At 43.2% G+C, this 15127-nt stretch overlaps 1 protein-coding gene across 1 annotated transcript; it reads left to right on the top strand.

The window, feature by feature from the left end:
• The first annotated feature begins 211 nt into the window (after positions 1-211).
• On the top strand, positions 212-13036 carry RBM24 (RNA binding motif protein 24). Its single transcript, XM_082415286.1, has 4 exons — positions 212-1502; positions 2616-2739; positions 4179-4233; positions 10867-13036. The coding sequence occupies exons 1-4, from the start codon at positions 1335-1337 to the stop codon at positions 11228-11230; spliced, it is 711 nt and encodes a 236-aa protein (XP_082271412.1). The 5' UTR covers positions 212-1334; the 3' UTR covers positions 11231-13036.
• Positions 13037-15127: the final 2091 nt, after the last annotated feature.

Below are 15127 nucleotides of genomic sequence, written 5' to 3' on the forward strand. Positions count from 1 at the left end.
TTATGGTCCTTTGAAATAGAAAGCGGTGTCTGATAGACAGGTGTCTACGGTTACTTAGCTTGGATGGGCGGTGAGCAATGAAAGCTAGTGGTTCTCCGCAGCGCACCCGAGGGCCAAAGCTTTTTTTCCCTCCTGGCTCTGCCTCGCTGGTTCTCCCCAGCACCGGCTCTTTGGGGTCAAGGAAGGTTGGGGGCCCTCCTTCTCACTCTCCAGACCCGGGAGCATCCAATTCCGGTATCGCTGGCGGAGCTCTTGGGCCCCCGCGCCCGGGAGGGAACTGGCCTCCCAGCGAACCGCCCCAGGCATCCGCGCCACCCCCCAGCTCGTCAGTGCGGGTCGCCGGCCCTGTCGCCGAGGCCGAGCGCAAAGACCTCGCGTCGCCGTTTTGGAAGGCGACACAGCTCCCAGTTCGGGCGCAATCCCCGCAACCCGGGTCCCGGCTGGGGCCGCGCCGAGTCCCTAGGACTTTGACGGGTTAGGGCAGGCGACGCCGAGAGCCAAGCCGCCTCCAGCCCTCCCCAGCGCTACCCCAGCGCCGGCTCCAGTGCCCGAGCCCGGCGGCCCAGCGCCGCGCCGCGCGGGGAGAGAAGCAGCTGTTCCCAACAGCTGGGGGGCGGCGGCGCAGGGCGCCCCAGGTGCGGCCGCGGCCAATCGCAGGCGTCCGGCCCGCCCCCTCCCCAGCCAGGCGCCGACCCCCGGCCAGCGGGGGAAGGGAGCAGAGAGGGGGAGAGGCGTCCTCGCCACTTGTCTTCCAGCTTCCGCGGCGGGAGGGACGGAACCCGAGCCGAAGCCGCGCGGAGTCCCCCGCCCCGGGCCCCGCCGCCGCCGCGCCCCCCGCCCGCCCACCTTCGCGCCCGGACGCTCTCATCGCCGACCCTCCCCGCGCCGCACCCGAGACACCTACCTAATTTCTAGGAAAGAAAACTCTACCTCTAAACGCACCCAGTTCTTCGCTTGAGGACCACCCTCCCTTTTCAGCTTTGGCCTCCCCGCCGGGTGAGTGGAAACCGTTTGCACATCCTACAGAACCGGAGCCTAACCCAGACGATCCGGAGAATTTTACCGTGACCGGCAGGGGGGGCGGGAGGAGAGAGCGAAGTCAGGTCTCCGGGGCTGCTGGCGACTTCGGCAGCCGCGCGCCCCGCGCCCTCGGCCGACCCCGGCCGCTCGCCCCCGCCTCGCCGCCGCCCTCGCCCCCGGGCTCGCCCGCAGCCCCCGGCGGCCGCGCCAGAGTGCGGGAGACGCGGAGCCGGAGGAGGAGGCGCAGCCGCTGCCCCAGCCGCAGCCGCAGCCGCAGCCGCAGCCGGAGCCCGAGCCGCGGGGCGGGCGCGAAGATGCACACGACCCAGAAGGACACGACGTACACCAAGATCTTCGTCGGGGGGCTGCCCTACCACACCACGGACGCCAGCCTGCGCAAGTACTTCGAGGTCTTCGGCGAGATCGAGGAGGCGGTGGTCATCACCGACCGGCAGACGGGCAAGTCCCGGGGCTACGGATTTGTAAGTTGCGTGGATGGGGATGGTGGTGGAGGGGGCGATAAAGAGCTTGGCGGGGAAACAGAGGACCACGGGGGCGGGGAGGGACAGAGTGGCGCTTGGCCCGAGGGGTCGGAGTTGGGAGTGAGGGGCTCGGCGTGGCCGCGCGAGGACCCCAGCGGACGTGACCGGCGCTGCCCCTTCGCTCCCGGCTGAACTGAAAGTTTGCGCGCGGCGGAGCTGGGGAGGGAGGGCCGGCGCCTGCCTCGCGGGGTTCCGAGGGGACCGAGAGCGCTGCGGTGTCGGCGGACAGGCGGAGCAGGGGTGGAGGGAGAGAACTGTAATGACTGCCGGATTTGGGGGTGCGGAGGTCTGGGAGGGAGGGGCCGTAGCCCCTTCGAATTGCACTCCCGGGTTGGAGGCCGGTCGTTAAGCGCGCTGTTGCTTTGTAAAAATGCGTGTGTCTTCCTGGCATTCCGGCTGGGGCAGGGAGGGGACACCCCAGGAGGTCTGGGGCTTTTCTTCTTATGCCACCCCTCCCCAACCCTTTTTTAATTGCAAAGATGAGTTCTTTTAAAAGATGAACCTCTGGCTCTTTCTTTGCCGAAATGAAAGAGAGCATAGTAACCTTCCTGGAGATTTCAGCGAGCAAATTCAGCCGCCGAGGAGCCGGGAGCCCCAGCGTAGGACAATAGCTATTGTCGCTGGGGAGTGTTTGCGGGGTTGGGAACACCGGCCGGATGTGAGGCTAGTCTTTCTTTAAAGCAAACAGTGCCTCTCAGGCCGGGTAGGGACCTGGGGAATGGTCGGCGGAGGGGGAATCTGGAGGAGTTCTAAGACAGAATTCAGGCTTCCAAATCTCTACTAGGCCCTACTAGCACCCTTAGAACTTTGGGGGGTGGGAGGGCGGTGTTTCTTTCTTTCCCCCTTTCTGTTTTCTTCTTTTGTTTTGTTTTGTTTTGGATGGAGGATCAAGGGATAAGTTCCAGCCCCCCCCCAAAAAAAAGAAAGAAAAAGTTTAAGACCCCCCCGCCCCTCAGTTTTATTAACACGAATGACTTCTCCAGTGCGATTGTTGGTTTCTTCAGGGGTTGATTTAGAGCTTTGTGTGTATATCTGTGTGTGTATGTTGCTAAGGTCACCATGGCTGACCGGGCTGCTGCCGAAAGAGCCTGCAAGGATCCCAACCCCATCATTGATGGCAGGAAGGCCAATGTGAATCTGGCATACTTGGGAGCAAAACCAAGGATCATGCAACCAGGTGAGCAATGTCCCTCGACGCCCCACTCCCAACTAGGGACCCCCCACTTCTGAATAGAATGAATCCCTGATTGGGAAGACACTAGTTCCCTGAGAATCTGTAGATGTTTAGTAAAGGTGAGCTGTGGCTGGTTATTCTACCAAGGCATTAAAGGTAGATGAGAGTTGTAAACACTCCTTTCCTGACTTGAAATGTACCTATGGGCAAAAAATAGATCTTGGGGGTCAGTTCAGTTTGCACACACTCAGGCTTGAGCTTGACTCATCTGTTTCCTATATACAACCATAGTTCACTCTCCACTTTCTGGGTTTTAGCCACTTGTAGATCATTCACATGTGGATGCTATGGGCCAAATGTGTCAACTCCAGCTGGTTATACTTCTTAGTGTTGTCTCTCCTTTTGCCACCCGTTGCCCTGTGTTCAGAGCGGGCAATTCAACTGGAACACTGAGCCAAGAGAAGCATAGGGGTGGTGGTTCCTGGCAGGTCAATGTTCAAAATAAAGTCCCAGAATATCTTAGTAATGAAAGAGGATGAAGCGATTTCATGCACTCCAGGAGCCTTATGTCACAGATGAAGAAATTGCTGCAGAGATGAGAAAGGGTTTACTCCAGAGTCACATAGCTATTAGTCACCAGAAGGGAGAGAATTTTGTTTATGTGAAAACATGACCTCTTGAATGGTTTACAACACTGCCCTTTGCACGAGCACAAATAATTGTGAATCGACTCTTGAACAAATGTAATCTTTTTCTTGGGCATGCAACTTTGATTAAGTCGTGTACTCTTCATTCTTAAGTCTGTGCATCTGAAATTTTGGAAAGAGGTGGACACTTCAACCCAAACAGATTTACTAGGAAACTAGGTTGTCAAGAAAGGGAGTGCATGTGCAAATATTTGTGAGCATTAAAAAACATGTATTTGTCTAATACAGTGTGTGTGTGTGTCTGTGTACGCTATCCAGAAAAGAAAGAAGAGTTTGTTTTGTGAATTTTTAATACTATAATCTATAAAATCCAGAATCTTCCAAAGCATTGTCCAAAGCATTCCAGAATGTTCCAAATTAAAAAGGCTTTTTTATAGATCATGATTCAGAATTGCAGGAAGATTTGTGACATGTAACTTCATTATCAAGTCCTATTGTTCTTGGTTTCATTCCACAAGAACTTTCTCTATGTCTGATTTTCTAAGGTCTTATTCTGTGTCTGTCAACTAAACTTTGCAGATCATTTTTAGTTTCCACTTGTAGCCCATTAAAATTTTTATTTGGATCAACAATAACATTAGTAAAATGACTTTTAAAAATATGTATAATATTTTCTCTAAAGTATTAAAAGAATGATTACCTTTTCTAAGTGAAAGGTGTGATTGCATTTTATATGTAGAAGTAATAAATGCCTAACCATGCACAAATAGAGAATGTGGTATGTTTTATTGTTAGGTTTTGCCTTTGGTGTTCAACAGCTTCATCCAGCCCTTATACAAAGACCTTTTGGGTAAGTCAATTAATCAGGCCCTCCTAAGTTTCAATACGGATATCATTTGTTAACCTGCCTCTTTTTTATATCCAGATAAGACCATCATGTCACAGATTGTTCCTGGTTATACATATTTATATATGTTTGTGTATTTTGAATGCTGATAAAATAAATATTTTTAGATGAGTCAAGTTATCTGACCAAGTATGCAGCCTCCAGAACAGACACATTTGAGCTCATGATTAACAAAACAAAACAAAACAAAACAAAACAAAAATACCAGGTATGACTTGTGTACCAGACAATTGTGTCCCAACACCATTACTATTGTTCAACTTGACTCAATTGTATTTATCTCTTTCTAACCTGACAGGGCTCGTATACAGTTAAGCTAACTGATCAGAAGGATACGATGATAAGAGGTGGAATAGTTCTGTTTGGAATTAAACTCTGTAACCAGTAGACTCAGACACACAAGCTCAGATGGTGATTAACGATGCATGGATGTTGCTGTTGTTGTTTTATTTTTCACAATAGTCAATAGACCTCCGTGTGCTTTATTTTATTTATTACAGTAATGAAGTGGTGTTGATAGCTAAACTGTGTGCTTTTTTACTTAATTGAAAAGAGCTGTAGTGAAAGTGTTTTCTTTTCCTCGGGGAAGGGGCTCTTTGTGTTTTTGGTTTTGGTGGTGGTGTTGACGGGTGTTGACTTTTGACTTTGCCATGGGAAGCAAAGGGCCTTTTTTTTCCTTGCTTTTAAGCTGTAGCCTGTGACTTCCATTTAACCATATTTTTGTAGTGAGTGCTAAATGGTGTGATTTCCCTCTGTAAGAATACAGATTCATCGCTTGCATGTCCTAAGTTTCTGTTTTACTGGGGTGTTTTTCTGGGAATGGGGTTCTTTCTTTGGCAATGTATATCCACTTCTAGGCCTTCTAATGTAAAGGTTCAACAACTCTCATCAGATTTCATTAACACTGGCCAGTTTTTTGAGTAGAGTAGCACTAACTTTCACCTTTCAGACCTGACTCAGGTGAACAGCCTGCTTATATTTGTGTTCTGTGGGTTCTGTGATTACCAGCTTTCCTCATCCAAGCTCCCTCATTTCCCTTCCATTCTGACGCAATATGGGTGGGAGATCCCCAACTACCTCAATTTATTCCGAACACCTAGGGTCTGTTTTGGCTGTTTTCTACCTGATCAACATGGTTGTAACTCTAATGCCAGAGATTTACACTCTCTTTTTAAATATTCTAACTGTTTAGAAGTGTTTCATTCTCAACAACAGTTTCTTTTCTAGCTTAGCACCTGAATATCTACATGTGTAACCTGGAAGGTTGGATTCTATCTACAAAGATAGATGTCTACCTTATGTGTCTCCAAGAATAGATCCAAAAAAGTAATAATAATTTGACTTGCAAGAGTCAAGTTATATTTTCCATGAATACCTTCTTTATAACCTTCCTTTACCATATCGAGATCTCACTTACTGACAACCCTTACTTTTTTTTAAACCGTAGAAGAGTCTTCTGTCCAATATGATTAGAAAGGGCCTTCGTATACCCATAACAATTTATCAATGCCCCAGCCAAACCATTCCGGATACTGATGATAAACAGTGGGTTGATGTGTCCAACTACTTCTGTGGATCCCCCTCTCATTGGTCTAGACTATGTTTAAGGTAGAATTGGGGACGAGAACATCCATCTTAAGAAGTGATGGTGAACTTAGTCATGATCTCACATTAATAATCTTGAGACAGTTGTTATACAGCTAAATCGATCAACCGGTATTAGCACATGAGTATTTTTCTCTGTGCTAGTGGATGGTACAAAATAAGGAGATTGCACTTTAGTTTGGGAAGCCAAACTAACACAAACGAGTCAGGAACTATTAATTGCTAAATTACTTGGTATTATTTTAAGTACAAAAGGAATTCAGAAGAGCAAGAAAATGGGTAAGTTGGAGGAGTTGGACAAGGCTTTGTGAAGACTGGAACTAGCCTTGGACCAGTGGGTGGGTCCTGGGCAGGTAAAAGGAAGAAGGGACATGTCTAAAGGCTGTAAGATGAGGGGAGCATCAGCGAAGGCAAAGAGGAGAAAAGACTCAGCTCATGGAGAAACCAGACTCTTATGGAGGGTCTTGAGAGCTAGAATAGAAATTTGGACTGGCTGTGGTAGTCCTTACAGATCCTTGAGAAAGAAAGTAGCACAAGGGCAATAACAACCAGAATAAGATGTGTCATATGGAAATTTTAAATGAAGCCTATTTTGATAGTAACCTTTGGTTTTTCATCCCTTCTAATATTAGCTGTCTTTATAAAGGATGGTGATTATTACTGTTTGCATAAATTGTTTGAACTTGAGATTCTTATTAGAAATAGATAGCATTCCAAATAGACCAAGCAAGCCTTCTCTTTCTTTTTTAAGGGATTCTTAACACTGCTCTAATTCCCAGAGTCTGTACCTAACAAATCACACCTGGTCATCCTAAATTCTATTTGAATGCCACATGTTCTTATTTTTAGGCCTGGAAAGAAGCTTGAGAATTTTTAATCTTACTTGACCTGTTTGAAATTCTAGGAACTATTTTTTTTATATGGTCTTTAAATGACCCCCAGATTACTCTGGGCCTTTAAAGAGAAAAACCTTGGCCTGAAGGAATTTCTGATGTAACACAGTGGGCAGATGTACAGAAATGTGTGGATTTGCTAAACAATATCTTATAAATATTTTATATTTGAAAGAATCATTTTCTTATTGAAACGTTGGAGAGGAGAGCCTATGGGTCTGTGAGTAGAAAATTCCGGGCTAGTTTAGATCACGTTGAAATACACTTAAATATTTACTTAGTACTCCTTTAAGTGCTAAGTTTTACTCTAATTGTGTTAACGCATAATAAGTATTATACTGTCCACTAAGTGGAGCAGGAGGGACAGTAATTAACATTAACTGAACACCTGCTACTTGCCTGGTACTGATAAGGGATTTACATAAATTATATAATTTAATTATCACAGTAATTATTTGATGAAGGCACTGTTAATGTCCTTTCCATGGGTGAAAAACTGAGATGCAGAGAGGTTAACTTCCCTCAGGGACTACTAAGTGATAGAGTCTGGTTCTAGGTTCCGAATCATGGCTTCCAAAGCCATGTTCTTTCCTCTGTGTCAAGCTGTAGTCCGGAAGACACAACTCGGCTCTCTCTTATAATCTAGTAAGAAAACTGAGAAGCGCCCAGAAGGGCTGTCTATATGGCTTCAGATAAGGCAGAGAGACATCAGGTTGGTAGGATCCAGGAAGTCTTCATGCAAGAGGTAGAAGCTGACCTAGATTTTAAACTATGATGGAGGATAGGGAACTCTTGCCATGAATATATTCCTCACTGTAGGCTCTTCACATAGATAATTTTATTTAATGCACAGCAATTCAGGGTTGGAAATACTAGGATTGGAAATACTAGGTTCATTTCACTTATGAGAAATATGTGAGACTAAAAAGGTGAAGCAAATTCCTGAAGGCTTTACACGTGGTGAGTGGTAGAGCTAGGGTAGATAGGATTGCGATTTCAACAGGTAAAGATGGAGTGAGTATTGGCATCCCTGACAGAGGGATGTCACGAGCGAAGGTGAAGCTCTAGGTGTGTGTGGTATGTCCAGGAAACATTGAGGAGCCCAGCTGACCTGGGTTCAAGGAAAGGTGAGAAGAAATACTGGAAAAAGTATTTTGGAGCCAGAAGTATAAAAGGCCTGGCATGCCAAAGTTTAAGAAGTTTGCACTTAGTTTGGTAGGATGTTAGGGACCTAGGTTACTTTAAACAAGTGAATGAGATGCAGCCTGTGTCAGCAGTTTATGTGATAGGTTGAAAGAGGAAACCCTTTAGGATGTCAAAAGTCACAGAGAGATGCCAGAGGGACCTGAAGTGATAGGAAGAAAAGGAAAACATAGTAAATTTTCTTTGAAAGTTGTCCGAGGTGTCGGCCTTGCTCTTGTGCTTTTATTTCTGCTAGGCATTTACATTCTATGATTCACTGAGGGAAAGGATGTTGGTAGCTCTCTAGCAGGAGGGAGATTCCCAAATTGCCTTAATGGGTTCCGCAGACTATTAAAAGAGCTCCTAATACAGGAATTGCTTCAGAAGTGCCACCTCACCCTTTAGTCGGATTCTGCTGCCTTCTGAACTATTTTAGTCTCTCCGTGGTCTTCTGGATTCTCCTTTCCCTAAGACTTAAAAACTCTAGGGTTTCATTTGCTTGCTAGATAGCTTCCTAACCCTTGCCAGACTTCATGTAGGTTTCTGATATTCCAAGGAACTTTATACTCATTGGTTGGCATTTTCAAGTGAAAACTATTAATGTAAAATAAACGCAGAGACAAGAGTCCTGTAAGCAACACTGCCTGTGTATCATTTAAAGCATTCTTCACACACACACACACACACACACTTTTATCCTGCCTTTTTGTAGGCTAAACTTATTTTCAGTTACCACCTTTATTTAGAGATACAAGCCTAGCAACTATCGTATTGTCTTTGGAACTTTGGGAGCACAGGGGTTAATGTTTCAGTATCAGTGAGATTCATACTGGCTGGCCTTTGGAGCTGATAGATGTTTTACTTTGGCCTTATAAAGACATTTTACCCGCTGGAAACCCTTGTCGCATGACAGGATCAAAAATAGCCCGGCTGCAGCCCCTGCTGTCCATCACCACATGTAAACTGGCATGAGTAAGGCTTTCTTATCCGTGTCTGCACATCGTGGACACGGCGGCCTCCAGGGACGGTGTTTCATAAAGCCACACCTGTCGCTCTGAACGAGCCAGTCACCTGACCTGCAGAGAAGTTCTGAGTGTGTGCATGACCACCCGTCTGGTTTCTGACAAGCAATTAAGAACATCTCTAAGTGTCCTCAGAAACACTTGATGACGTCGTTTCTCCTGGCACTGGGAAAGAGCTACAAGTCTAGTAAAATTGAGTGTATTTTTATCATTGGGGTCAAAGTTCACTACCCTCTGTGATAAATTCATCTTTTCCATGGATGTTGGTTAATGAGTGCTTTCAGTAAAACTCTGAAAAGGCAAAGCAAAATTTATGTTTTCATAATCTAAATATGAAGTTTTCTGTTTTGAGTTCTTTAAAATTCGAAGATTGTTACTTGTGCTTGTACTTCTTGTAAGTTGCTTTTGGCAACAACCAGATGGCATTATGGTGTCATATTTTTAGAAATATAGGGGGTTTTGATGGAGATTATTCTAAAGAAGGATGAAAATAAATCAGATATTTATGGTAGCGTTTTAACTGGGCAGTTATGAATCGCAAGAGTGAGAACTGAGATGCATGGTTTTTTAAAAATACCTCTTGTGATTTCTTTTTTTTTAACAAAAGTAACTTTTAAGTAAGGCCATTGGAGTGTGTCTTGTATGTGACCTCTGAATGTATCATTTTAAAAGGTACTCAATTTTGTTTCACTTTCTAGAACTTTTGCAGGATAATACACCATAATAGAATTGATTTGTATAAAATATCTACCAGTAGGGAAGATTTAAAACAGATATGCTAATAAATCTATTTCTCTTGAGTTAGAGGATAAAACAAGACTTAGTAGATGCTCAAAAAAAAAAGTTTCCTTACTCTTATTGTGTAATCCTTTTAAGTTGATATTAATTTTAGAAATATTTAGTTGTGTTTCCCTGACCCTACCTTTTCCCTCAACCTCATCATTTCCCCAAAACCCCTTCTGTCTGTCTTGCATAGAGATAAACAAGCTGGCTGACCTTCGGTTGCCTGATAGTCAAACAGGTTTGATTGACCCTTGTGTCTTTATGAATTTAATGGAGAAAAAGAAAGAAAGAAAGACCAAAAGCGTGCTGCACATCTCTTTGGGAATCACTGCCATGAATGTTAATAGCATTTCTGTAGCTTCCCACAACAGCCTCTTGTGATAGAGTGAGCTGCACTACAGTTCGTTTGAGAAGTGTGATTCTGCTGTGTTTACCACACTTGTGATCTTTTAAACTCCTTTTTTATTTTGGCGCCTGCTTCTCTTTTCATTATTATTATCTTTAATAAGGGTGACTGAGGTTGCAGAGAGATTAATGTGTGCTGAGTCTGCATAGCAATTTCCAGTAGGGTTGCCATGATAATAAACATACGGCTTTTGTTGAAATTTACTGTAGTTTTTGAGAAACCGGCCATCACCCTTATGGAATTGATCACAGATTCCCTTTGGATTCCTGGTTTCACGGTTAAGAATTTTTCTATTGTCCAAACCGTTTTTGTTGAACTCACCACAAAATTTTCTCAAGTCTTAAACTCAATTCAGCATTTATTAAATACCTCCTCTGCGCGAGGCCCTCCTGAAACTTGATTTATTTTTCCAAACTTTGGCTCCATGCCATTTCTTGGTTCCAAAATGATCCTGAATCAAAATTCTGGCCGGGAGGGTATCCTATTTTCGTTGTTGAATTCCTTCTGGGGCACTCCATGATTTGGGCTCCCGCCAGAGTACTTTCACAGGTGACTGGCAAGTCGATATTGTGGCAACCCTATGCTCATAATAACCACTAAATTTGAGTTTGGTCTGATCTCGGCAGAAGCCATGCTCCAGACAGGAGGCAACTCCTGCCTGACTCTGTTTTCCGTTTCTCGACAGGATACCTGCCCACTATGTCTATCCGCAGGCTTTTGTGCAGCCTGGCGTGGTCATCCCGCACGTCCAGCCGACCGCAGCGGCCGCCTCCACCGCACCTTACATTGACTACACGGGAGCCGCGTACGCACAGTACTCGGCGGCCGCCGCTGCCGCCGCCGCCGCCGCCGCCTACGACCAGTACCCGTACGCAGCCTCCCCGGCTGCCGCGGGCTACGTCACGGCCGGGGGCTACGGCTACGCGGTGCAGCAGCCAATCACCGCCGCCGCACCTGGGACCGCGGCGGCCGCCGCCGCCGCAGCTGCCGCCGCCGCTGCCTTTGGCCAGTATCAGCCTCAGCAGCTGCAAACAGACCGGATGCAATAGGCCAGAACCTGATCAAAGTCGAATTGTTTCCTCTTTCCCTCCCGATTTCCCAATTTTCAGTAGCTAATAAGAGTTAACATTGACTTAACAGCTTTAAAAAAAAAAAAAAAAAAGCTATGCTATTGTGAAGCAGAATTATGATGATTATTTTTTTTAATACTCCAGTAGTAGTTCTAGACGTGAAAGAGATGCGAATGAGGGGGGGAGTGGGCGCAGTTTTGGAAATCAATCCCAAAGAGCCTGAGTAAATAAAAGGCCGCAACGAAACGGTGGCAGGAGGAACAATGGAACTTCACTTTTATAACGGGATTTTTACTTTTGCTCTTTTTATAGTATCAGGGAAGCAAACTGCCTTTTACCAGTTAGAAAATGCTGTTTGAATCTAGTTGAACCAGGGAATACAGAGTGAGCAATATGTAGCTTGAATTACATTTAAAAGCAGATTTAAAAAAAAAAAATGGTGAAAGCACTGATTGTCAGTTTTAGCAGTCACTATGGCCTAGAGAACTTTTTCAAGAAGGTAATGTTTTTACTCTCAAAAATGGGCATCGAACAATCAATCTAGGAGCATGGCGGTGGGTGAAATGGTGGACAGGCACCAAAGCTATTTTCTCATCTACCCAGTGGATGAGTGGGACTGTGAAACAAGTGATGTGGAATGAATGGGTGCAACAGCTGTACAGACAATCAATAACACACACAGTTCTGGAAAGAACACATCACTTGTGCTTGTTTGATGAGCTTGTCACATTCTAATCCCTCTCCCCATCCTGTTTCAATTTTGGGAAACTTGTATCTGCTGGTGTCAGCAATTCTGATTCTGAAATAGGATCAGGCTTTTACTACAACAGCCTTCTCTTTCTATTTATTGTGTCGACTCGTGGCTTATGATTAAAGGTGGGCAAAGTTTGCAGACTCTAAACCCTTAAGAACTGTCTTAAGGACATTTATTTTTTTCCCTTTTTAAGTAATTTTACACTTTTTAGTATCTATTTCAGAGTCATATTTAAAACTATTTATTAGTGAATACAGTACATGAGACAACAAGGTTAATGAGATTACAATTCTTCAACAATTAATGATAATGTGGTTTATACTGTGCCTTAATAGTAATGCTATTTAAGATATTTATTTTTAAGTTTTACTATGCTGCACTCTAAAGAAAGGAACTTTAGATGTGACACTGTAAAATTATGTATTCATCTCATGGCATAAATTATTTAGTAGGTCTAGATGTAGCATATTAAATATTAACCTATTCAACTAAAGATGTTGACTTGGATTTATTTAAATTCATATGTGCACTGTATAAGAGAGTACTCTTACATTAACACATTTTAGTTTATTTTAGTTTTTAGGTTTTTTTTTTTTTAATTTTTAACAGGACCTATTGCTAGTTTCATGCTTCCTTCTCTGATTTTTGCTCGTGTAGCTCTCATTTATTGGTACTTCATTAGTTTAACACTCTTCTTATGTAGTTTATGTAGTTTTTAAATGCTGCTTTACATTTTTCTTCTGAAACTGCAATACTTGCAATTTTTATTCTTAAAGTAAATTGAATACTATTTTACACTGTATTGGATTTTTATACTTGAACAATTTCATACAAGGGAAGACAGGTTAGCATTTTTATGGACTTTCTCCATTATCACTGGATTTACTTTAAGTATTCCCATACTAGACAGTGTTATGTAATGTAGACATGACTCTCCTGTGCAAATTATTTATTCATTGTGTATATTGCTTTATAACATTTCAGATCTTCTAATCTATTCACTTGTATTAAATATAATTTTTAAAAACTTTTGTTGCATTGGTTGTTTCTAATTTTGTTGTAAAAGTGGAATGATTTCTCCCTTTAACTAGAATTAATGGCTGTGATTTACAGGTAACATTTTCAGTGAGCAGAAAGCTTCCCAGATGCCCTGCTTTTATACCTTTTAAGTAAATTTCATTAACTCAGTATCTGCCTTACATTTAGCAAATGATATAGGTCCTCCCCCAATAGTGAACCCTAAAGGACGATTCATGGCAGTGATACTTGGTTACCTGAAGGTTGCTTGGAAGGAATGGGCTGTAGAGGGGAACAGTCAACTCGAAGCTGGAGTAGCACAGTGATGCTGGGATCAGGTAAACTGAGGTTTCGTGCTAGCCTGTACCAGGTACTAGCAATGTGAATGGAACACATTGCTTTTTGTAGTTCACTTTTGGGGTGAGGTTTTTATTGATTTCTCATCTATAATGTTGGACGGTACTACCTGTCTTAAATGGTTATTTAAGTATTAAAGTATATCAACTACTTGGCACAGTCAAATATATTACTATTTATCTAGATAAATGATTACTGGTAGCACTTGTTGTAATGCCCTATAGTGAAAGCTAACCCAAGAGGAAGTCACCTCTTGGAGTGTTACTATTTTTAAATTTTTGTCCACAATGATGTGGCCATATCTAATAATGTATGTCTTAGAACATCAAATGAATGACTGTCATATTGTCTTAAAGTATACATGTTATGTTAATTATGGAATGGATTGTCTGTTGGTCCCTTGGTCTTAATATTTCCCAAATGCATGATATGATATCTTTTATTGAATTCCATTAGTTTTCAAAACTTATAAGCAGCAGAAAGTTACAATAACAGATTCCATCATGCTTTCTATTTTTTCTTTTTTTGGCCGCACGGCATGTGGGATCTTAGTTCCCTGACCAGGGATGGAACTGGTGTCCCCTGCATTGGAAGCACGGAATCAAAACCGCTGGACCACCAGGGAGGTCCCAGACTTTGTACTTGATGATGACTATCATCCTATTTAGAGCCATCGTAATCTCCAACCTTAACTGCCTTTAATTTTCCAAAGAAAATAGATACCACTGTATCCCTAGGGAGAGATTTTATTGCACCCCAAGGTATTATCTTGGATCAGTAAAATAATTTTCTAAGTTACTTAATTCAGCCAATGCATCAATGATTATTCCAAAAGACAAGTTCAACATTTAATGTTTCAGATTTACAAAAGGTCACTTTTGTCCTCTGTAAGTCATGTATTGATTGCTGAGCTTTAAAATGAAACATTATTTGATTTATCAATTAAAAATAGGTTCTGGGAAAAGCTTGTCAAAAATAGCCATACTCAGGGAAACCAAAAGTCCATGTATCCCTGACTATACCTTTCTTGGAGGTATTTACTGATCAATATTAGCAGTTATAGAGAGGGCAAGATTTTTACTTTATAATGCTAAAGCATGTATTTTTAAAATAAATAAAAGTTCTTAATTTCTAATAAAGAGGGGAGAGTACCCATGACACAATGTCTTCCTTGGTCAGGAGGTTAGTTGTATTTGTATAGTCGGAGAAAGCAATGGTCTGAGATCCAAATTGCTGGCCAAGGTCTGGTTTCTTTACTTACCAGCAGGGTGATCTTGAACCCTTCTATCCTGGTAACGTGTAAGCTGATAGTACTCAACATAGTTGATTTGTTTACCTCTCAGATTGTACTGATCAAATGAGTTAACTGATATGAGAGCATTTTAGATATTCTGAACTATTAGGCAGATGGAAATTATACTGTGGGAATATATACAATATTAATTTGGAAATTGACCTCAGCAGTTGTCTTGTATGAAATGACCCTCCCAAAAGAGGACAAAAGTATCTCATGTTACCTTCGTTCTGTCCCAACCAAGTCACAGCTAAACTTGCTGTACAGCAAGAGCGGCACAAAAATCACATTGAAAGATGGAGAGATTGCTCAGGGGAAGGAAGGGGAGAGGAGAAGATTATGGAATATATTTCTCTCACAGGGGAACTATATTTAGCTCCTTCCTCACTCCTGTCAAATATTGTTCTTCTTAATTCCCTCTGAGGCTTGAAAGCGTTCGTTAAGATGACAGCCT

This window comes from Balaenoptera physalus, assembly GCF_965194825.1.
Source record: "Balaenoptera physalus genome assembly, chromosome: 11".
In the NCBI taxonomy this organism is placed as follows: Eukaryota; Metazoa; Chordata; class Mammalia; order Artiodactyla; family Balaenopteridae; genus Balaenoptera; species Balaenoptera physalus.

Coding starts and splice junctions, on each gene's coding strand:
- RBM24 (XM_082415286.1), top strand. CDS start 1,335: ATGCACACGACCCAGAAGGACACGACGTACACCAAGATCTTCGTCGGG. Junction 1,503..2,615: donor AGTCCCGGGGCTACGGATTT/GTAAGTTGCGTG, acceptor TATGTTGCTAAG/GTCACCATGGCTGACCGGGC. Junction 4,234..10,866: donor CTTATACAAAGACCTTTTGG/GTAAGTCAATTA, acceptor GTTTCTCGACAG/GATACCTGCCCACTATGTCT.